Genomic DNA, 22,959 nt, shown 5'->3' with positions numbered 1-22,959 from the left:
ATATTGAAGTGAGTTGAGTTAAGTTGAGAAAATAAAATATTGTTAGAATATTATTTTTTAATATTATTATTATTTTAAGATTTAAAAAATTAAATTGTTTATTATATTTTATGTTAGAATTTAAAAAAGTTGTAATGATGAATTGAGATGGAATCCAGACTCACCCAATAATTTCTGCAATTTTTTTTTTTTTTAAAAAAAAGGAGTTTTTCATTACAAATTATTAGCGTCATATAAATAATGTCAGCAATATAAATTATGTATTTTTCAGACTGACTAGGCTTCGTTTAGATTCGAAACACACTTTAATTCATCTCATCTCATTATTATAATTTTTTCAAATTACCACACAAAATATAATAAACAATTCAGATTTTTCAAATGCCAAAACAATAGTAATATTAAAATAATATTCTAATAATATTTTATTCAACTCATCTAAAATTATTTCAACTCAGCTTTGAATCCAAATGACGTCACAAATATTAAGGCCTGTTTGGATTCAAAAAGTATTTTATCTCATATCATCATTACAATTTTTTCAAATTCTTACACAAAATATAATAAATAATTTAATTTTTTTAAATACTAAAATAATAATAATATTAAAAATTAATATTCTAATAATTTTTATTTTTATTTTTATCTTTCATCTAAAATTATCTTATCTCATTTCATCTCTGAATTCAAACCATCCCTAAAAATTTTGATACAAATAGAACTAGGAAGCTGCTGCTCCATTTAAAAAATAATTGCAGAAATTGGTTATTAAAAACTATATTTTTAGGAGGAAAACTTATACAAGTTATTTATTTATTTTTTTTAATCGACACAATAGACTTAATTAAAAAAAAATTCCAATCTTTGCTCTCCTCTCTCTCTATATGTATCGCAACGTTTCATTCTCTCTTTGCTAGCTGCTTTTGAAGTGGATAAGTTCTTTCAACTGCTAGATTTATCACCGCACTGAACAAGGTTTTTCTCTAGTCTTAGCAGCTTACAGGAATGGATCCAAGACTATTAATGGAGGCCGTCGCAAAAAACGATGAAAACACTTTCATCAATTTAGTTCGCGAGAATGAAGATTTTCTCGATCAAAGAACAGCTGAATCCATGAACACGGTGTTACACTGGGCATCAAGATTCGGAGACACTGCATTGGTGAAGGAAGTTTTGAAGCTGCGGCCCATGTTCGTCGATGCAGAGAATGCTAAGTTAGAGACTCCACTACATGAGGCTTGTCGTCACGGTCAAACTGAGGTCTTAAAGCTGCTATTGGAGGCCAATCCCGAGGCAGCTTGTAAACTTAATGCTGAAAACCAAAGTCCATTTTTTGTGGCTTGCAGTAATGGGCACCTGGATGTGGTGAAGATCCTTTTGAATCAGTCCTGGTTGGTAGGCTTAGAAGATGAGGGTCTTGATGCAACTTGTCTTCACGTAGCTGCCTCGAGAGGTTTCAAAGGTGCGTACGTAGTAGCAACTTCATGTAGTCCAGAGAGTATTTGTTTGAGTTTTGTAATGTACAAACAAATTTGCGTACCAATCTATTTATTAATGTTGTTGCATTTATATTCTAAATTCAAATTAGTACTGTTTTCAATAAAATCTATTTTCTAACCAATCATATTAAATGAGTGCACGTATTAATACGCATAATCGTTTATAATTAGATTTTTCCTTCCTCCAATATTTTAATTTTTAACTAATTAATACTCCTGGGTTTGCTACTTTTTGGAAGATATTGTTAGAGAGTTATTAAATGTGTGCCCGGGCCTTGCTATCACGTTTGACAAGAATGGATATTCTCCATTGCACTATGCATGTAACAGTGGGCACCTGGAAATAACAAAAATGCTGTTGTATCTTGGACTGGACATCGCTCTGCAGTTCAGTAGCACAGGTTACATGCCACTGCATTTGGCAGCCATGAACGGCAAAACTGAGACTTTTGAAGAATTTGAGCGCATGGCTCCCATATGCTTTCACCATCTCACAAGACAAGGAGAAACAGTTTTTCATTTAACTGTGAAATACAAGCACTACGATGCTTTCATGTGGTTGGTGGGTGCCTTCCATGATACTGATCTCTTCCACCGCACAGATAAATTGGGCAACACTCTATTGCATCTTGCTGTCTCTAGAGGATGTTCTCAGGTAAGGAATGATCGTATTTATTTTTAGTTAAGGTTGTGCTATTTGGATGAACTGCAATATTCCAATATGCTGATGGCATGATCTGGCAATTGACCTGATTTACAGTTTGGAAAATTAAGAACTTGGTCTCTCCCTCTTTTTTGGGTCGCTTCCCCAAGACCACTCTTGTTATTGTGTTTTCATGTGTGTATGTTTGTGTGTTCTAATTGGACTTTCTTCTTTAATTCTTCTCTAACCCTTGAGTTTTGTTCCAGATGGTGGCGTACTTGATCAATGAAACAACACCGAAGATCAACTCCGAGAATTGTGAGGGACTCACAGCTCTTGACATTCTCGATCAGGCTGACAGAATGGATAAATTTCCTGATATTAAGGACTTGTTGGAGAGATCTGGTGGAAGAAAAGGTGCTAGAATGTTGAGTATGACAAACGAAGTCGATGATCCATCCAACAAAAGAAACAGTTCTGAAGTAAATTCAATCCACCATCAAGTTGAAGAGACAAACGAAATTCAGGATGATAACACAACAAAACCAGAGTATTCACCAAGGAAGACAGCTAGTCATTTGAGCAATGCATCAAGACACAAGCGCCTCAGCAGAAGGAGACGGGAAGAACTAGCAAAATTCTATAATGACCGTCGATATAAAAGACATGACATATACTGGGAGGCACTGCAAAATGCTAGGAACACAATCACTCTAGTTTCAATCCTGATTGCTACAGTGGCTTTTACTGCTGGCATGAACCCTCCTCCTGGTATTTTTTCCCCGGAAGGAAAAAAGGAAAATTCAACATTGAAGGAAAAAACAGCTTTCAAGGTCTTCATAATAAGCAATAACTTAGCATTGTTCACATCTTTAAGCATTGTTATAATTCTAGTCAGCATCATTCCCTTTCAGAGAAAACTACTAATGAGGCTGCTGGTGATTATCCACAAGGTCATGTGGGTGGCTGTGTCATGCATGGCTACATCTTATTTTGCAGCCACGTGGATGATTGTACATCGTCCTGGGTTGGAATGGATGTTTGAGGCTCTGATCGTTATCTGTGCAAGTACCATGGGAACTCTATTCCTCTATCTGGGACACACTTTGGCTACACACTGGTTGAGGAAGTTGAAGTGGAGGAAAGACAAAGGTAAAAAGGATGGGACTGTTGCGCCCAAGCCTACGTCCTCTGATGGCAAAATCCAGTCAACATCTGCCAATCCCAACATCAGAGTCGACGTCCGGCCTAACTCCAGTGACGCTGATGTTAAAAAAGAACGCAGATCACAATCCAGTTTCTCCACCAACTCTGACATTAGTAGTTCCATGTCCCGAGGATATCACCCATACTGAATGATCCAAATTGAGGGAAGGGATAATTATCTGCCATTGATGTAGCAATGAGGTTGTTACAGTGAAACCCACGCTCTGACTACTTCAAAAAACATATTTTGGTACTTGAGAATTTCTTTGTGATTGCATGTTTTTTCCCACCACGCCCCCCCCGCCCTTTTTTTTTTTTTTTTTTTTTTTTTTTTTTTCAATTCCTCGGAAGCATTAAAAACTGTGACGATTTCGAAAATGTAATTCCTGGTCGTCTTGCCAATGCCAACATCATGTGGTGATATATATACATATATATATATATATTTAATCTGGCCGGGGATAATGCGAATAATAGAGGAATTATTAATGCAAGTGATAATAGCCGCATTATCACTTGAGTAAAAAATGAATATATCCGACCCGTATTATTTATCTCAAATACACAACTTTTTAACTTTAATCTCAACTCATCTCATCTCATCTCATCTTATCTCTGAAAACAAATTTGTTCCCGTAATAAAGACGAGCGCGGGGGGAGTTTTTAAACAGAGAGAGCTCAGATCCCTCCGGTTACTAATCCTCCAGCTCGTAATCATTTCAATGATATGTAATATTATGCACTGCATGCCTTTTTCATATAATTATTAAAAAAATATAAATACAATAACACTAACATGATCTAGAATAAGCATCCTCTGGTACCTTAGCGAATTAGATGTTTCAGATTAGATAAATACATCATTTGGGTTATACGACATTTAGGCCCTGTGTGTATCTTGAACTGAGTTGAGATAGATTAAATTATTTTTTAATAATAGTAAGTTGAGATGATAGAGTGAGTTTTGTAGAATTCATCTAAGATGAGTTTAGATTTATTTAGATGTTAATATGAGTTTAGATATATTTATAGAAAGTTAAAAAAGATTGTGAGTTATATGTGTAAATAGGTATTGAGTTGAAAAAGGTTGTAAGTCTTACGTGTAAAGAGATTTTGAATTAAGATGAATTTAATAATTTTAAAAATTAAATATTTAAAAATTTAGATGTCATTAAAATTAGATTAGATTCTAAGTTCTAAACGGGGTTAATATTATGGAAAATGCTGGAAAGCCCAACTCCCGTTTGCATTTTCCGTCTAACATAGGAAGTTGGCATTCCCGTCCTTTTTTTTTTTTTTTTTCCTTCTTTCTTTTTTCTTTTTTACTTTCTTTCTTTTTTTCTTTTTTTTCTTTTTTTTTATCTTTTTCCCTCCCTCACCCAGATCTCTCTCATGAAGACTCTCCCTTCCCAATGAACTCATTCGCCGCCTCCCATCCCATCTCCCCCGTGTCTCCATCTCCTCTCCCTCGCGCCTCTGTCTCCATCTCTCCTGCCTAGTGAACCCATCTCTCTTGCCCGCCAATCACTGCCCAATTCTTCTCCAAGGCCATTCATCACGTCTGAGTAGAAATAACTGAGCAACTCAGGTCTTGGATATCATCAAGAACATCATCAATTAGTGCTAGAATTTGACTATACAATTAAAAGTTCTTTAACATTTCCAAAAACAATTAAACGTTTGGCAATTGGCACTGTTCTACAAAAGCATATTTACATTTCAAGACCTAAAATATATCCTCATTACTACTTACTCTCCAAAGGCCTCATTCGGGATGAAAATTTTCTTTTTTTCCTTTCACTTGCCAAAACTAATATATATATATATATATATATGAATCTATCCCTCAAGGCAAGGAACTGTATAAAAAATGTATACAACCCTACGGATCCACCGCAAAAGCAAACACACAAAATATAGACAAAACCTGCAAAAAGAAAGTACACGTTCTACGGACTAGCGCACAAACCCCTCTGATGGCGAAATACCAATTTTTTTTTTTTTTTGTCTTTTTCATTCCCTCACCCAGATCCCTCTCACGAAGATTCCCCCTGCCCACTGAACTCATTCGCCGTCTCCCATCCCATCTCCCTCGCGTCTCCATCTCCCCTCCCTCGCATCTCTGTCTCCATCTCCCTTGCCCAATGAACCTGTCTCCTCTGTCACGGCAGTCCAAATCGGACTCCTTAACATTTTCCTAATATTATTAGTATAATATTTTCAAATAGATTTGACCCCACATAAGTATTTAATACTATGTCCGTCTCTTTACATTAGATCATTCAATTCAGTCAACAAATCAGAAATGATCTCGATTATAAAATCTAGAGAAATTATATAAACAAGCCTTACACCACACAATTTTATTTAATTAATATGTAATTGGTCACTTTTATCATTATATTTAAACACACATATTTAAGTATTAAAACAAAAGGAAAAAAATGAGTGAACAGTGTCATGGAATTGATGCTTTGATTGGTTTGGTTTAGTTCAGTTTTTTTTTTTTCTTTTTTTTGGAGTCGAGTTAATTTGTCAAGTGTCATAATTTCTTGTTTCACACAGAAAAGATAGTGTTTCACGTGAGTTGCTATTCAAAATTAATATAAAGCATCGGCCTTTCTTGACAAATGATATCTTATTTTAATGCTAATCAAGACTTTCTTATTTCTCGAAAACATTACTATGAACATATTCAGAAGACAACTTACTCCCGTCAACATTTGGAGGTGTAACCGGGCGTCAGAAATTCTGAATCTGAGATGTACTTAATGCGAGGAAAAAGATGTATAATTTTTTTTAATCTATAATTTAGTTGTAAATAATGTTTTCCGTAATAAGCTTTTCATTTTACGAGCTAAATTTCAAACAAATATTTCCGATCTTATGTTTCATTGTCCCTTTGCCTGTACAATTACAACGACCTACTACATTGGTAGGTAGATTAACAAATAAATCAACCTCAGATATTCACATGCTAAGGCATCTTGTTGCTTTCACGTTACAGCTTTCCAGATGGCATAAGTCGCATATCAACCTCGAACTAAATGGTACTTTCAATCTTGCACCATTTCAACAAAAAACCAAACATTTCTCCATGGGAGGGACCAAAAAAAAAGTGCTTCAAGCTTACAAGTGCTAAAACTCTATTCTGTATGTTAAATTACCTGCGACGTTGCACATAAATGGCTAAAAGACTGTTGGCCCGCCTAAACTCCAAACATCAAATCCACGATTTTGGAGGCCAAAGATTCTGTTGGGGAAGCAATGGCCCCTCTGGACTGCCTTGCACTGGTATTGCCATTTTGAAGATAGTAAGGACGAGTAGGGGCCTTTGATGTGTTCAGGTCCGAGGATTTTGTGGATGGTGGAGTAGGTGGTAAGGTCATGAATCCCTGATTGCTAAGCCTTTCATCCAAAGCCTGGCGTTGCATCGGATCCAATGTCTTGACACCAACGATTAGTACCCCATTAATTTGCATGCTATTTTTGCTGAGAGCCTTCTGAGCATCAAATCGATTCTGCACCGGCAAAAACAACAAAATCAGTACATACTTTGTCCAAACTCCAAACATCAGAAAGAATAGGAGAAGGCCCCAAATGGGTCAAGATAAAACAATTATGAAGCAGCTATCATCTTCTGAGTTTAAGTCCCAATTTGGCATACACTTCTAATCAGTAGGACTGACAAGAATGCTTTTCAAATTTACAGCGTAATAGTAACGTCAAAGGCCCAAAGAAAAGATGGAATAAAGAGATTGCTGGTGTTTTATTACCACATCTATCCAACTTGCAATGACAGGAAAAAACACAAAAAACCAAACAAAGAACCAAACAAACCTGATACAGAATGTGCATCCAGTTGGCATATCTTGGACCGGGAACATGTTTCAAAATCACACCACACTTTTCAAACTCCCTTAATATTAGGTTTGTATCAGCTGGGGAAAACCTGGAAAGGGAAAAAGAAACAGTATTATAAAACTACAATATCATAAATGAATAAACAAGCACATTTCGTATATTTACATGGTTGATTACTAAGGAATATGACAAATAAAGCTTCAAAGGGTTTATGACTCAAGTAAGATGCATATATGCAGACCTAGAAGCTTCAAGCTGTAGAACTTTATGTTTCAAAGCTGGAAAACAACCATGAGGGATCTTCAACCTTGAAACTAGTCTATTATGTATACGGAAATTAGAAGCCCCAAAGATGCCTCAATGAGCATCAAATAGTCAGTCAACTAATGAGCCTCTTACCACCAAAATGTTTATTCATGTCCTTCACCTGCATTTTGAGACCACAACTATTCAAGCCTTCTATTGCCTTGGGTAGAGATATATAAACCCCATCAGCCTATTTCCATTCACTTTAAGACAAGGCGGCTACTTGATATAAGATCAACAGCATGAAAAATACTGTATAAGATAAAGAAGAGAACACCATATATACAAATTTCAATTGGTTGTCCATTTAAAAAAAGAAGAAGAAGAAGAAGACAAAAGCACTTATGTTACCCCTATAACTTAAATAGTGTTGCAGAGAACCATCCTACAAGTGCTTGTAATGCATAATTGGATCTCCTTATGTAATTTATTGCACAAGATATAAAGTATTCAATAAGCAAAGTGTAGGCACATAACTCAGTAATCACAATCTTCACAAGAAGGTTTGGCAAACAATAAATGTAAATCTCCCATAAGAAGCAATGCTCCCAGTATGAATAATGTCAAACTTTTTTTATATTCCGTGTCAAACTTCCAACACTGCAAAGCAATGTTTCCTAAAACTTTCCATTGATACCACCCTTTGAAGAGCCTTGAGCAGAGCAGGGATGAGGAAAGATTAAAGACAAATAAGATATAGGCATAATCATTAAAATTAAAAAAAAAAAAAGAAAGGTTAAAAATATACCCATAAACGGTAACCCATTCTTCCACATCGAGATTCCATGTGGGTGAGCAATTCCTCTGCATCGCCGGTCTTGCAACTTCCCTTGGTGGCGGAAGTGTGATCAAAGCACCAGGCTGAACCACACCCTCAACAGGTGAACTCTTTCCTTTCTCATCTTGCTCTCTACCACTCTTTGCAGATGACCACCAACTCAAACCAGCAGAACTCTGTTGGTTTTGCTGTGGACCCATCAGGGCATAAGAAGTGCTTGTCTCTGATTTGGTTTTCCCCGAAGTCAAAAAATTCTGACCAGAACTTTGGAGCGGAGTTCTGGGGTCCGATTTGACTTCTGGAGACATTGGGTAATCTGGAATTCCAGATTCAGGAGAAAAATCTGAGCGGTCTTCCAAGGTGTAAACAGGAGGAGGCGGAAGATCTGACCCGGCAAAGTTCTCACGCCATAGAGCAGATACTGCAGCTGCCTGGCCTGGACTTGAAAACTTCCCTCTCCTGGCAGAAACAGGAGATGCCAAATCTTGGAAAAACAATGACTGTCTCCCAGATCTGGGAGTTTTCTGTACTGTGTTGCTCATCTTAGGATATTTTAAATTGAAACACACTATCTGCAAACTGATAATGAACTTATTACCCACTGTTTAGTTTCCAAGAAATTACTAAGAGGAACATATTCAAGTACTACAAAATAAAGTTTTCAGTAAAATTCAGTGGCGTAGTTCATTCCACAGGTCAAATGGGTCAAAATTAGAGAATTATGAGGTCCATTCTCAGATTAAAAATAGATACTATTAAATAATCTATTTTCTTTTCATTTCAGCATTTTCTCAGCAATAAGGCATACCATAAATTGAACAAGGACTGCTCGAAGATTTGTTGAAAGAGGTGAAAAACCGTCTAAGAAAATACAGCTTATACGGCTAAACTTCACTGATAACTAATTGAAATTTTCACTAAAAAAGTCTCAAATAAAGCAACATTTCTTGGCAATTGATCCGTTTATTTTGCACGAAGTGGCAGAGAACAAACCAACTACAACTAACCAAATTGCCATTAGCATTTATTTTATTTGATTTTTTCAGAAACCATAGCGAGTGCAATAAAAACCAAGCAATAAGCATATAAAAAGAATAGACCTTAAGATACCTGTGGTTTGTGAAAGTAGCTAAGTATTAGATGCGCAAGTCCAGGCTCTTGAAGCTAAAATCCCTCAATAATGCACAGAAGTTGGACTGCAGAATATAAGCCTATATAAAATTTAAGAAATCCCTCTGTTTGGTAGCTAAGAGAACGAATAAAAAATAATATTAGCAATTTAGAACCTAATAACACTCCACTCAGTAGCTAAGCAGAGGACTCATTATCAGAGCAAAATAAATTTATAATCTACAACTTTTGTCCTCTGTTTGGTCGCCAGGAAAACCAATAAATAAATGACAAATCACCTCAAATAAACGAAATCATGTATACCAATTAAGGCTAGTGAAACTTCGGAAGTTCAGAATTGCAATAAAAGGAATCCAAATTCACGTTTAAATTCGCTTCTCCCGTTTTCTCGGCAACCGAACAGAAATGAGAGAGAGAGAGAGAGAGAGAGTACCTGGCCAGACTGGAGGACTGAGCTCTGTTAGATCGATTGGGGTTTCAGGTTTCTGAAATCCAAAACCTCAATCCAATTAAAATTTGATCTTCGATATTTATAAAGAGTATGTCCGAGATGACGTAAATACCCAACGTCCTCTTCCATTTTGGTCTTAAGCTGTTCGCTACCATTAAGGTTACTTTTGTCCCCTTGTAATCTTTTTTGGGAAAAAACAAAATCTTTTCAAGTTAAGTTCTTTTTCACATGCCTAGAAAAGGATGGATTGTTTCCACTCAGCATATTAATAGACGTAAGATTCATCACTGCCAAGTGCCAACTGTTCGATCCTAATGGCCTTATAATCTGATCATGACAATTCCATCTTCCGTGTTTGCATGAACTGAATAAAAAATGGTCAATTTCTTTTGAACAACCCATTGTCATCCCAGTTTCTAGCATGTATACATGCAGTCGGAGATGATCATTAATGGAAACAGACAGATCAGATACCGAATCGAAGCTTAATGAGATGATATAGCATTATTCATCAACCCTTATAAGGTATTAAGGTTCCCCCATAATAATCTGATCATTACCTTATCACAAGAAAAATAATTTAATTTGCAGCTTCTACCTCTCGATCTAAATGAACTGATACTTATGGTGTGCATGCAGCAGTACTAGACACCTCTCATGCAGGAAAATTGCCATGGGATAATGAAATAGTTTTATTGCGAATTATGATGATCTTTCCGTATGATTATTGTATATACATTATAAGAATTTCTTATGATCATGAGCACCAAACAACATATATAACAAACAAGTTTCAAAAAAAAAATAGGGGCGGAGAGGGGTGGCCCTCAGCCTCACTTAATCCGGGGATTCTGCATCATTTTCTGTAGTGCAGGCGCACAGGCAAGATCTTCCAATGATGTGAACCTTCATCTCCTTGCCCCCAACAGGCTGATCATGAAGCTGCTGCTTTTCCCCTCCCGTTTTTCTCTCTGCCTGATCATGATAATTTACTGGAATCAATGGCCTCGATTCCTATATACATTGACATAAGCATCAGCATGCATGCAGCATGTTAGCATGGTTACAAAGTTAGAATAACACTTGGAAGAATTAATATATGTTGTTTGCTCGGACTTCATTCAGACCTCATTAAAGCGCACCCGATCAGTGAATAGGGCGGATGCTTCATTTGGTTCCATCCTTTGAACAACATCTGCAGCCACTTCCTGCAGTACAAAATGGAAAAAGGCTGGTGTTAGATCATCAAGTACATTATTCAAATCAAGACAATTTTGTCTAACGTACCTATGAGGATAATAAGAATTGAGGTGAAAGTTTTTTTTTTTTTTTTTTTTTTTAAAGTGATATTTTACGTACCCTGGCGTGGTTAAGTTGTAGTTGATTCAAGGTCTTGGGCTCCATTTCAATGGAGCAACGGATGTTATTAGCCATATATAGCACAGAACCCAAGTCTCTTAATAAAAAGAATAATTGGGTAGCATTAGCAAGTGCAGGCTGCCAGTACTCTTACTACTGTTATTGTCACCGTCTTAATTCAACTAATTCATAGATTTGTCTATGTATATATATATATATATATATATATATGTATAGCCACAACGAACAGGCAATTAATGACATGATTTTATATATTTTGGTCACGGATCGAATCACTTGATTTTTAAGTGCATGCAGGCAGAAGCTAGCTAGCTAGAGGTTATATGAATAGAGCATTCTGCTCAACTACTCTCCCTAGCTGATCATTCATTCGCATCCCGTGCAATATCTCTGTACAAATCTCATTCATGTCACTTCTACTTTAAACTGCAAAAGCAACTACGTACGTACACAATCACGGATTGAAATCTTTTTCAGGGTAGGATCGAGGAACAACATTTATAATATTAGCTGTAAATTTGGTGAAACAGCAACCTTGATAGACGTTGTTTATATCATTCTGATTAGTGAGATAAGCTAAAGCTGGCGAGTATATATATATATATATATATGGACCTGATTGGGAGGTTCAGTACTACTGAGCTGACTATATATGTCATGTCTATCAAATAAGTTTGGAATATACAAAATTAGTAGTACTGGCCTGCTGCTTTTAGGATCATTACATATCTACCGATATTGGCCCACCATGGCCCATCAAATATTATCTTCTAAATTCAATTAATTACGTACGCTGCAAAGTACGTATATACCATATATATGTATAGGCAACCAAAAGAGAACCCATGATGATTCAAGAGACGCAGGAAGTCGTAGTCAACACAAAGGGTGGTGGGAGGGGACAAGACCCATCTCATCTTCTTATCAAATAACATGCAAATTAATAATCCCTAGACAACCAACAGCTAGCAATGACATTATTGTCAAATTTTGGATACATTTTCCGAAACATATACGAGAATAATAATAATAATAATAATACCAGTCATGTAGTGGTGCATGTGCTAGGTTCCATGATCCACATCTATGCTCGCTCGTATCACATGTGCTGCATATACACTCTGCTCCCATGCATGCATATTACAACATACCAACAACATTAATGTACATACATGATTGTCCTTCTGCGTACGTACTTTCCCTTTAATTTGATGATCAAGTATTGTACGCTAGCTCTGTATTGCTGCGTACGTTTGCATGAAGTAGTACCAAGAGAAATACAGTAAAAATTTTGCATTTGCAGTTTAATTCTAATTTACTACTCGGATTGTATTTACATAAATAATTCAAAAAGTAACAATTAGCCAACTAATTAAGGCGCCCCAACTATCTCTTATAATTAATTTCCATTTTGTACACAATCCAATGGAAAAGCTGTCATTTCTCGTTAGACCAAAAAAGGCATACACCATTAGAATTCAGTTTTGAGTAAGGAAAATCAACCACATAAAATAAAGAGATTAATTGCAAAACCATACACGAGTATATAAAAATTACAAGCTAAAACTATCAGATTTTGCAATAATATAGAAATTGACTGACTATGATCGCCCTGGTTTGATTCACAACCTAGAAGAAAGGATATAATCGAAATGACTAGGTAACTACATAATATAAGAGTGGACCCCATGGAATATCAAATGTCTAGGAATGAGTGGACAGTTTTGTGTGACCATGTCACCCCTCAAAACATTAATCCAATTAATTAATTAATTAATTAAATCCCTTTTCTTTATTTATCACTCCCCCACATCACATCACATCACATGACCCTATACCATTTACCTTTTTTTCTTTTAAAAAAAAATATTTAATTGGCTCTCTTTCTTTCCCTCTCGATCTCTCCCCTCACATTGGTGGAATGAATATTATTTAACGCACTTTCAGGTAGATGGTACGTACAGAAGACGATTTATGATTTGAGTTACCAACAAGCATAAAATCCAACTCGATTTTATTTTATGGGCACTGAAACCCATGTTCTTCTTCCCTCTGCTCGACTTCGTTTTGTTCCCTAGCTTTCATCGCCCCCAGCGTTTGGTCCTCTTCATTCATGATTAAAAGCGTCCTCATCAGCCATGATTGTTAAACAGCCTTAAAGTAGCATTTTTCATTACTATTTTGCATTTCTTTCTTTCTTTTTTCCTTCCTTTATAAGTAACATTTAGGTGTGATTTGAATTTAAAAATAATTAAAATAGATTGTGAATAATAATAAAAATTTGAAATTTTTAAAATAAATAAATTCATATAAAAATTTTACTCTCCAATTTCCAACGATAGAAAGTAAAACATATATATACCTTGGAGGAAGGAATTATTTGATTTGGAATTTGTCAAAATACGTCTAAATAAGCAAATTCAAATACGGTTTTGAATTCTACAACGAAATGAACATTTTCTTCCAACCTCCCCCGCATTTTTTTTATTTTCAAATTTTTTTTTTCTCTTGGCAAAAAAAAAAAAAACTAGGTGTTACTTCAAAGTTGTAAAATTTAAATTAACCACTCTAGATCAAATGTCTAAAATCGGGCCCACTATGATGATGGATAAAGTAATCATCACCACCGTTGGGAACACCAAAAATTGAACTTCGGCTAAAAAACTGTTGGTGCTGAGCTCTTTGCAACTCTTTCTGCCTCCTCAATTCCAATACCTTCCGATGCGAATTGGAGTGCTTTGCCGAAATAAAAGTTGGACTGGCGGCGGGCCGATACTCGGGCACTAGCCGACCCGATTTATACCGGACTCCACAAGCGTTACAAAGGGTTTTGGGTCCCATGGGCCCAGTCCGCCACTGCGGGGTCTTTTCAGACGCACAGTGTACACACTTGCGTCCCGAGGAGAAGTCCGACTCGTTTTGTTTGTTTCTCTCCTTTTCATTAGACGGCGTCGGATGTGGGGAATCAGGGGATGGTGGTTTTTGGTTTGGCGTGTCAAGTTCGGATGGGTTGGTGAGGTGAAGGAGGCGCGTGGACCAGTCACAAGGGGGTGCGCGTGAGCGCTTGCTTCGGGCCTTACCGGGGAGTGGAGTTTCGGGCTGGAAAAAGGGGGCGGTTCGGGGAGGAAGCGTTTCGGAGGAGGAGGAAGCTTCGGGCGTCTGAGGTTTCGTGGCGATGGTAGTGAGACCTGAAAGGAAGTGGAAGGCTTCGAGGTCTTGTTGGGCAGAGAACGAGTCCTCCACAAAGTTCGATAGCCATTCCAGCTCTGCCAACTCGTCGTGCTGTAATAATACAAAAAGCACCAAAACCGAAATTAATATCCATTATAAGAATAACATACTTGATTCGTACTTGAACAATCTCATGCACTTCACGCGCAAAACTGAATTTTGCTCGAACGAGAATGCAATACATTTTTATTTGTAGTTATATTTTTATTTAGAACATCATTTTATTTTTTTATTTTTTTAAATTTTATAATTTTTAAAATATCATTAACTTTCACGTAAATAAATTTTAATACATTTAACATTTTTCTGATGAGAACTTTTTTAAAAATATAAAAATTCCACTTTGGAAATGCAGTCTTGACCTTTGGAAGCTGAATACTAGAACCGTAACGATGACAAAGCAACAAGTTATGAATAAATTAGAAAAGTATTTTGAGGTTATCAGAACAATCTGCGGGAAAATAGTGGAGTTAACTCTGATCAAATTGGTTGAAAGCTTAAGCACGTGAACTAAAAATCGGAAGAGCGCTAGTACTGGTAGAATAATTCAATTTTGTTCTACTACGTGACACGATGAATTACCGGAACGCAGAGTTCGTTGGAGAACTGAGAATCACTAACACTCCGGGAGCTAATGTTGCTGTAGATCAACTGAGGTTCGTTAGCTGAATTGCAGCTGTCGACAGCAGTTACGATGGAAGAATCGTTAGAATTCCCAGCGACATTGTCGAAGAGACCGTCCGTCATCACGGCGTCTTCGTTGGAAAAGTCCAGGAGGTCGTCAACGGTGAAGTGGTCTCCTGGCTTCTGTTTTTCCGGCGAGAATGGGGACGCTCCCGCTCTGAAGCAGCCTCCCATAAATAGCTCTGGCACTTCCATCGTTCTAAATATTTATTTGTATGAGAGAGAGAGAGAGAGAGAGATTTGTGTCCGAGAGGTCGTGTCTGAGAAAGCGAGAACGCAGGTGGTGGGGTTTTGAGGAGGAAAGAGAGGGGTATGAGTGCAAATTTGATAAATTGGAGCATCTTCTTACATGCAGCAGCAGAGAGGTACGAATTAAATAAATAATGGAGAGGTGACTTGCAAGGTCTGTAAAGTTATCATTATTATTATTAATTAAATCAATTTAACTGTTTTTTTTTTATCATGAAAAACAGGAAGTAAAAACTAAAAACTATATATATATATATTTCCAAACTAAATTATTTGAATTACCATGCACTACTTTTTACTTTTTATGAATTTATTTTCGATGATTAAGTAGATATTGCCATATTGGCAATGATGTCCTCAGCATTTTATACACGTATTTAGATTTGGTTCCTAAGGGTGTTCAAGTAATTAGGATAGAATCATAGAACGGTCCGGGTTCATTTTTTATATGCTAATGTTTTTAATAAAAAAGCACTTTAGAGTTTAGAGATTTTGTATTTATATCTTAGATTATTAGAATTAATATGTTGCACTCTGGTTTTCAAAAATAATAGCATATCTAATTGTGACGATCAAGATGAATGAAGATATTTTATTTGATAACTGAGTACCAATTACAATCAGCCATGACTCAAATTGGAGTTACTTACTATTAGTTACTTGAATTTTATAGTGAAATTGGAGTTTAAGCTATGACTCAAATCCAATTTAAATCAACGCTTACGGTGTAGATTACTCGTGTATAATTTTCATCAAGTATGATGTTATTTTGATCACACTAAAGTAGAGAAGTCACATTTAAGGGCTCGCTAGGTGTTACCATGGGCCTGGATTATGGCGGCCCAACGAATCACTTCACTCAAGGCTTAAACTTTTCTGGCACGATAGAGCTTATGCCAGTTTGTTAAAGACATGAATGTCCAACTGTTTATGATGGGATGTTTGGGATGTTCACTCATTCAAAATGAGTAACTAGTCCGAATGTTTCAAGATTCAAATTTTAAATATTGGGCAAAACAGTTAATTCGGATAATACTAAAAAGTCAAAAATTTTATTTAAGGAATTAAAATACGCTAATAAAACTCTTGAATAATTTGGCTATAAGAATATTTTTATCATTACTGACTTAGGTATAGAAGGCACACCATCAAACCCCAACCCCCCCCCCCCCCAAAAGTCCATCTTACTCTTTAATTATAAGAAATCGGGAGTGCGTAACAGTAAAACATGATCTTAATAGGTACCGGATACAAAATTGATAATAATTTGTTGATACTAAGTTCACTTATTTGTCAAAAAAAAAAAAAGGAAATAGGTTAATTTTTTAGGTGCCATTTTTTGAATGGCAAACCAAATTGAGTGCACAATGTATTATGATACAAGGTACAAAAACTATGCAAATACTGAAAAACTTGTGGACAGGTCGACTCATTGAATCAGGCTGTTTTGGAGGTGGCCGTTACCGAGTGAAAATAGTTTTTAAATAATAATAAAAAAAAAAGAATTAAGGGCAATCAATATATTAATTAATGAGTTAAGATTAAGAAAGAACATATGAATGTTCAAATTTTACCCCATAAGAATCGATCTCCTGCAGGTTTTGTCGCTGTGACTCCTCCAATAATGTCCAGCATTACAGCCGGATTCCTCTGCTCCTGTTTATTTTAATTTAATTTAATTCAATTTTTGGCTCGGGGCCTGTGCTTTTTCATTATTTAAAAACATCTCCATCTGAAATTTCAATATTTTAAGCCTAATTAATCCTACTTTCTACCCCTATTGCCCCATCATTACCTGTTATTATATTGGCCACCCACGTTTAAGCACGATGGTTACAGCTCAACTAAATCAGAAAAATAACGGCCATGATGTTATCCACGTGGCTGCATCCAATGATTTTAACTTTTTTTATCTGTACCTGCCAAGTAAAATCTATTTTTATTTTTATTTTTTTAAATAAAAAAGGGCCAACGTTAATCGTTATTTAGTCACACCGATCCCCATTTCAAATTAACATTGCTAATACTTTATTACAGTTAACTGTGCGGTGAAATTCTTTGCAATATAGTAAATTCGCTTAAATAATTTATCTCTCCTTTTGTTTTTCCTTTTTTAGTTTACTTTATTTGCTTAAAAATTATTATTATTATTATTTTTTTTTTTTTTGCAAAGTGAGGAGTCCAAGGACCACGTGACAAAGGTGGAGGTGGTGTCAGCGATGCATGTGAGAGAGTTCTTCAAGGTTCGGTACAAAAGCCAACCCATTATTGCCCATTGGGCTTGTCAATTCCACGTGGCACGAATCCATTGACAGTTTTGCCACTTTCCTTTTGTGCCCCCTCACACGTGCGTGCCTAGCATGTTTAAAACCAACGTTATAGCACGTGCAAGCGAAGTTAGGACGATGGCACATTGGCACCCAACCTTGTTTAAAAAATAAATAGAAAACTCAAACTCACCTTATATTTTGGGCCACGGATCGAGTCCATGATGGAATTGGACAAATCCATGCAACTTCATATTCCAAGATCACGCACGTGCAGGTTTTTCCTCCGTGTTTGAGGATCGAATTTCCTATTATTTGAGTTGTATTAATGTAATAATTATTCAAAGAAATAAACAGAAAAAAAAATAGTGACTGCACCCTCTTTTTGTAGGGTATGGCCCGTATGGGTAGAGAGCAAGTATTTGATCCTAAAACTTGTTTTTTTCTTTTGTTTTCACTTTACTATGTGGTTGTTGTAATAAGATATTTGTTGGGAAAGCTCACCCTCTCTTTATATGCATCTCGTTTTTATTATCTGAATCATATATTTGTTTGCTCGGAGGAAAAAAATAAAAACTTGTTCCTTGACAATGATAAAGCCTAAAGGATAATGATACAACTACAACTATTTTACAATTCATTTTAAATCAACAAATATAATTGTGACACTTCATTAAAAGATAATTTCAATTTTACTTAACTACCCTTCATTTAAATAGAGTAGTAAACTAGTTGTAGACTAATTATCATTTTCCAAGCCTAAAAAAAGTGTGCTAATTGTTGTCAACACATAGGACAGTCATCATAGGCTGAATCATACCAAAAGCACTTATAAGTTTTAACTGAAGTGATAAAGGGTGAATGGGGGATTGGGAGTCAGGGTGGTTTCTCTGCCGAATCATATAATTTTTTTTTCTTTTTTTTTTTTTAATTTTTATGATGGGAGAATCACCTCAGAGTCCTTAGGACTCACTGGAACCTAAACTCCTGGGAAGACTAGCACATCAATCCACTATAATCTCCCACTTAAATCGCAGTTTGTTCACAGGAAAAATCGAATCTGTTACATACAGCTCATTAACACATGTTCGCCCTTACCACTTGGGCTATCCACAAGTGGGTGTGCCGAATCATATAAAATATTAGAATGCATGCTTTTATATATATAAATATATATATATATATATATATATATTAACCAGCAGAAAGTTGCAGTCATCAATATAGATTATGTAAAAACATTGCTAACAGATAGAAAGAAATTTCGAAACCAACATTAGAAATCCACCATTACTAATTGGACGATGTTACGTCCATCGCTCCAAGCTCCCGCTGGGAGCTACCGTCAGGTATAATTGATTTTTTTTCTTTTACATGTATTTTTTAATACTTTTAAATATTTTAAAAAAAAAAATCACAATATTATTAAAAAAATACCTCCTTAAGAAAAATAAAATAAAAAATTCCAACAATAATACCGAGCGGTAAAAACCAGTAGTGAGAATATCATTTTCCTTAAAAGACTACAGAAAAAGAAGGCACTACAACCACCGCTGGTAGCTTCCTAAGAGCTACCGCTAGTTATTTTGGTTATTTTTTTTTATATATATATATTTTAACACTTTTAAATTTTTTTTTTTTTTAAATCATAACATTATTAAAAAACACTTGCTTAATCACAAAGTTTAAAAAAAAAAAAACAAAAGTCTAGCGGCAGTGGGACTAGCATTATGCTAACTAATTTCAAGAGAGTTCCCAACAAACTAGAAGCTACACTTCAATCCTGATAGTCTAGGCTTTTTTTATCAAATATCGCAGTTTGAAACTTTCAACAGTGTTTTTTTTTTCAAATGTATATAAGTAAAACATTGAACGATGTCAGCAAAAATTCTAACATATATCATAATGTAAGGAAACAAAAATACCTACTACATTCAGAATGGAATCCACTACTTTTGAGCGCATAGGTATTCAGAATATGGATATTATGGCTCAACTGTAGTCACCTGTTGCCATTCCCCATCTACCGCCTCCTTCCACAATGTCACGTTGTTGTTTCCATCAGCCACGGCCAATATGTTTCCTGTCAGCGACCAGGAGACCCTCCAGACAGGAGTCTTAAAATCATTCAAAACCTTGCCTTCCCATTGGTCCCCCTCCTTGACCACAGTCCATATGATGACTTTGCCATCCTGTGAGGCACTTGCAATTGTAGATTTTGGAAGTCCCAAGTTGGGTGCCCAGGCGACATCACGAACCCAATCTGTATGCATCTGAAGAGCTGGAAAGCAATCCATCTTCCAATTCCCATTATAGAGCTTCCACACCTTCACAGTATTATCACAACCACCAGAGCAGAGTTTCTGAACAGGATCAAGCAAGCTGGAACCGACAAGAGCACCAGGCGCCGTTGAGGGAGCCCATGAGACAGAAGTTACACCAACTGGGTGAGCTTGGTCTATCCTAGAGGTGTCCCAACCACCATCTGGTCTTGCAGTGAAAACCGAGATGTTTCCATCAGAGGAACCACATGCTAAACAAAGACCCACTTCATGAGGTGCCCAAGCAATAGAATTGACAGAAGACTTGTGGTCATCAAAGACATGGGCTTGGGTCCACTCGTTCTGGTTACCCTCCTTCCATATTGTCACACGCCCATCATAAGAACACGAAGCAAGTAAAGACCCGAATTTTGGGTGAGCCCAGGCTACCTGCCAAACAGGTCCTTGATGGCCGGTTAAGGTTGCAAGATGTTGAGAGGCTGCATTACTGACCCCAATAATCTTAACGGAATGGTCAGACGAGGCCGTGGCAACACGCTTACCATAGTAGTCCATAGCAACATCGTGCACCACATCTTGATGACCAGTTTCAATCTTTTGTGAAGGCATTTTTCTGTGATTATCCACTGCTTCAAGAAAAAGGGTCACCGGATTTAGTATCTCTATCCATCCTTCAACTGTTTGCAAAATAATCCAAATCCTCATAAAAAATAGATTATCTACAATTTTGTTAACATATCCAATGTTTTGCTGCCCCGAATGTACAAGGAAAAAAAAAAGGTGAAGTATCTCTATATTTTTTTTTATAAGTAAGTATCTCCATATAAACAAATGAAAATTCAAAAGGCCGATGACTAAGTGAATTTCATGAGCTATCACTTGTTTCTAAGCTACCAAACTATAAACATGCGAATCTCGCAATCTCAGATTTTCAGTTTCTCTTCCATTTCCTATATTTTCTCAGCTATCAAAAAAAGGATTTAAAATAGGGTATAATTTGTTAAAAACTTTTTTTTTTTTTAATGACGGGAACCACCCCAAGGCAGAGCCCTTAGGCCTCACCCATGGAATCTAAACTCCCGGAGAGACTAACATAATTGGAATCTAAACTCCAATTTAAATCGCAGTTTGATCTCAAGGGGAGTTGAACCTGGGACATGGGGCTCATGCACACAAGTTCGCCCTTACCACTTGAACTCTACGGGTGGGTTAATTTGTTAAAAACTCCTAAATGCAGATCTGATAATCAGAAAATAAGAAACCGTTGTGTTAGATCTCGGATTTCACTAACTGAGATTGGATATAAGCAAGCGAGCAATCTCCTTCCGCAGGAATACGAACCAATACAATTTCAACCATTGGCCAAAAGGCTTTATACAAGTTGATCGGCAGAATCGGACCGAAAAACCCTAATAAACTAGTTCATAGATATTACATACATGGATAGAAATGATTTAAGAGATACAAGAAAATATAAGCAAACCTCGTGAAAACGACGATAGTGTGGACGAAACGCTCCGTTACGCCGATCAAGGCGAATTGCTCGCTCGATCTGCTGCTGTCAATGAGTAAAGCTGTAAAGGAAGGAGAGAAGGGAAACGCAATTCGGTGGAAGGAAATGCTAGCGCCCCAAGAGAATGGAAAGTACGACAATTCAAAAACCGCCAAATGGATGAGGCCCAATGTCTTGGATTTCTCTAAGATCTGGGCCTAGCGGAGACGGACAGAGAAATACTCACCGAGTTTTAAAGCATGTTTGGGATTGAGTTAGAAATTTTAAAAATATTTTTAATTATTTAAAAATTCTTTTAAAGAAAAAATGATATGTTGGATAAATTTATAAAAATTAATTTAATCATTTAAAAAAACTGAAGTCTACTTTTTTAAAAAATCACCAAATTGAAATTTTTATAGAAAAGTTCCTGCAGATAACTATATATTTTTAAAAAATTAATGTAATTAATTTTAAAAGTACTTTAGATACATGTTTATCAAACAATAAATAACTTTTGAATATTAAAAATTATTATTTAAATTATAAGTTATAAGTCCTAAAGTTATCACCTATACTTCTCACTACAATTCCAAACACACACTAAAAAAGAAACAATATTTTACAAAACATGATTATGGCATATTTGAATAATGAAAGTGTTTGATCTCATATCATTTTATCATTATAATTTTTTAAAATTTTTATATAAAATATATTAAATAATTTAATATTTTTAAATTTTAAAATAATAATAATAATAATAAATATTTTATTTAACTTTCAACTTTTATCTAAAACCATCTTATCTCATCTCACCATTCAAACCACTCATATATTAGTGATTATTTCTATTTTCAAGTAAGTGGTTAGAGCATGTCATCCATATCACTTAAATATTAATATCTGATTTGTAAAATTTGAAATTTAAAATTTATCTTATAAATTAAATGATATTGTATAAACATTTTAAATGTGTTGTATATACGACTTAAAAATGTAATTTTTTTTTTATTAACAATATGACATGTCTGCATTTCAAAACTATTTGCGTTACAAATACCACACAAAAGGACAATTCTAAACAAAGAAAAAAAAACAAATACCACACAGGTATGGCGTGGCTGATACGGCGAAACAAATGGTATGTATTACACATTTTAATCGCTTCAAAATCAAAATCTCATTGAATCGATATGGCAGTATCTGTAATTTCCACAATTTCATTATATTTATATGACGGTATTAATAATTCTTAGATCAATTCTTATCTTCTAGAAATAATTCAACGATTAATATATAATATTTTATTAATATAGTTTAATGAAAATGAAATACGAGCCTAATAATTGGTATTAGCACGTTGTCCTCGTTGATCTTTTTCTAGCTTGATGGCTCCTACCCAGATTCCCTCCCTCTCCCCAGATGTCAAATGTATCATACCCACCCATCAAGAAATTGGCCCACTTTCGATTTTTCATGCTTTGTAACATTGA

At 35.7% G+C, this 22,959-nt stretch overlaps 5 protein-coding genes across 10 annotated transcripts; 1 reads left to right on the top strand and 4 right to left on the bottom strand.

Moving 5' to 3' along the window:
* The first annotated feature begins 939 nt into the window (after positions 1-939).
* On the top strand, positions 940-3,628 carry LOC109007831 (ankyrin repeat-containing protein At5g02620-like). The gene is made up of 3 exons (XM_018987683.2): positions 940-1,462; positions 1,739-2,154; positions 2,409-3,628. The coding sequence occupies exons 1-3, from the start codon at positions 1,006-1,008 to the stop codon at positions 3,495-3,497; spliced, it is 1,962 nt and encodes a 653-aa protein (XP_018843228.1). The 5' UTR covers positions 940-1,005; the 3' UTR covers positions 3,498-3,628.
* A 2,557-nt stretch (positions 3,629-6,185) lies between these two features.
* On the bottom strand, positions 6,186-9,937 carry LOC109007852 (nuclear pore complex protein NUP35-like). 4 transcript variants are annotated; one of them, XM_018987716.2, is made up of 5 exons: positions 9,861-9,937; positions 9,407-9,507; positions 8,267-8,875; positions 7,189-7,300; positions 6,186-6,869 (listed from the first exon to the last, which is right to left on the bottom strand). In XM_018987716.2, the coding sequence occupies exons 3-5, from the start codon at positions 8,836-8,838 to the stop codon at positions 6,558-6,560; spliced, it is 996 nt and encodes a 331-aa protein (XP_018843261.2). In that variant the 5' UTR covers positions 8,839-8,875; positions 9,407-9,507; positions 9,861-9,937; the 3' UTR covers positions 6,186-6,557. The 4 variants fall into 4 exon arrangements, with proteins under 4 accessions (XP_018843261.2, XP_018843262.2, XP_035539422.1 ...); XM_018987717.2 differs by having other exon boundaries at positions 9,407-9,542; positions 9,861-9,913; XM_035683529.1 differs by having other exon boundaries at positions 8,267-8,868; positions 9,407-9,542; positions 9,861-9,913.
* A 778-nt stretch (positions 9,938-10,715) lies between these two features.
* LOC109007854 lies at positions 10,716-11,312 on the bottom strand. Its single transcript, XM_018987720.2, has 3 exons — positions 11,238-11,312; positions 11,006-11,086; positions 10,716-10,892 (listed from the first exon to the last, which is right to left on the bottom strand). The coding sequence occupies exons 1-3, from the start codon at positions 11,310-11,312 to the stop codon at positions 10,716-10,718; spliced, it is 333 nt and encodes a 110-aa protein (XP_018843265.1).
* Positions 11,313-13,797: 2,485 nt separating this feature from the next.
* Positions 13,798-15,435, bottom strand: LOC109011205 (GATA transcription factor 9-like). The gene is made up of 2 exons (XM_018992310.2): positions 15,072-15,435; positions 13,798-14,540 (listed from the first exon to the last, which is right to left on the bottom strand). The coding sequence occupies exons 1-2, from the start codon at positions 15,366-15,368 to the stop codon at positions 13,827-13,829; spliced, it is 1,011 nt and encodes a 336-aa protein (XP_018847855.2). The 5' UTR covers positions 15,369-15,435; the 3' UTR covers positions 13,798-13,826.
* Positions 15,436-19,460: 4,025 nt separating this feature from the next.
* On the bottom strand, positions 19,461-21,683 carry LOC109016601 (protein transport protein SEC13 homolog B). 3 transcript variants are annotated; one of them, XM_035683530.1, is made up of 2 exons: positions 21,455-21,683; positions 19,461-20,597 (listed from the first exon to the last, which is right to left on the bottom strand). In XM_035683530.1, exon 2 carries the CDS (start codon positions 20,578-20,580, stop codon positions 19,675-19,677), a length of 906 nt encoding a protein of 301 aa, XP_035539423.1. In that variant the 5' UTR covers positions 20,581-20,597; positions 21,455-21,683; the 3' UTR covers positions 19,461-19,674. The 3 variants fall into 3 exon arrangements, with proteins under 3 accessions (XP_035539423.1, XP_018854538.2, XP_035539424.1); XM_018998993.2 differs by having other exon boundaries at positions 19,461-20,648; positions 21,455-21,632; XM_035683531.1 differs by having other exon boundaries at positions 19,461-20,600; positions 21,455-21,632.
* Between the last annotated feature and the right edge of the window lie 1,276 nt (positions 21,684-22,959).

Source organism: Juglans regia, chromosome 12, assembly GCF_001411555.2.
Source record: "Juglans regia cultivar Chandler chromosome 12, Walnut 2.0, whole genome shotgun sequence".
Taxonomy (NCBI): domain Eukaryota; kingdom Viridiplantae; phylum Streptophyta; class Magnoliopsida; order Fagales; family Juglandaceae; genus Juglans; species Juglans regia.
The sequence above is the reverse complement of the archived record's forward strand: the minus strand, read 5'-3'. Positions and strand labels throughout refer to the sequence as shown.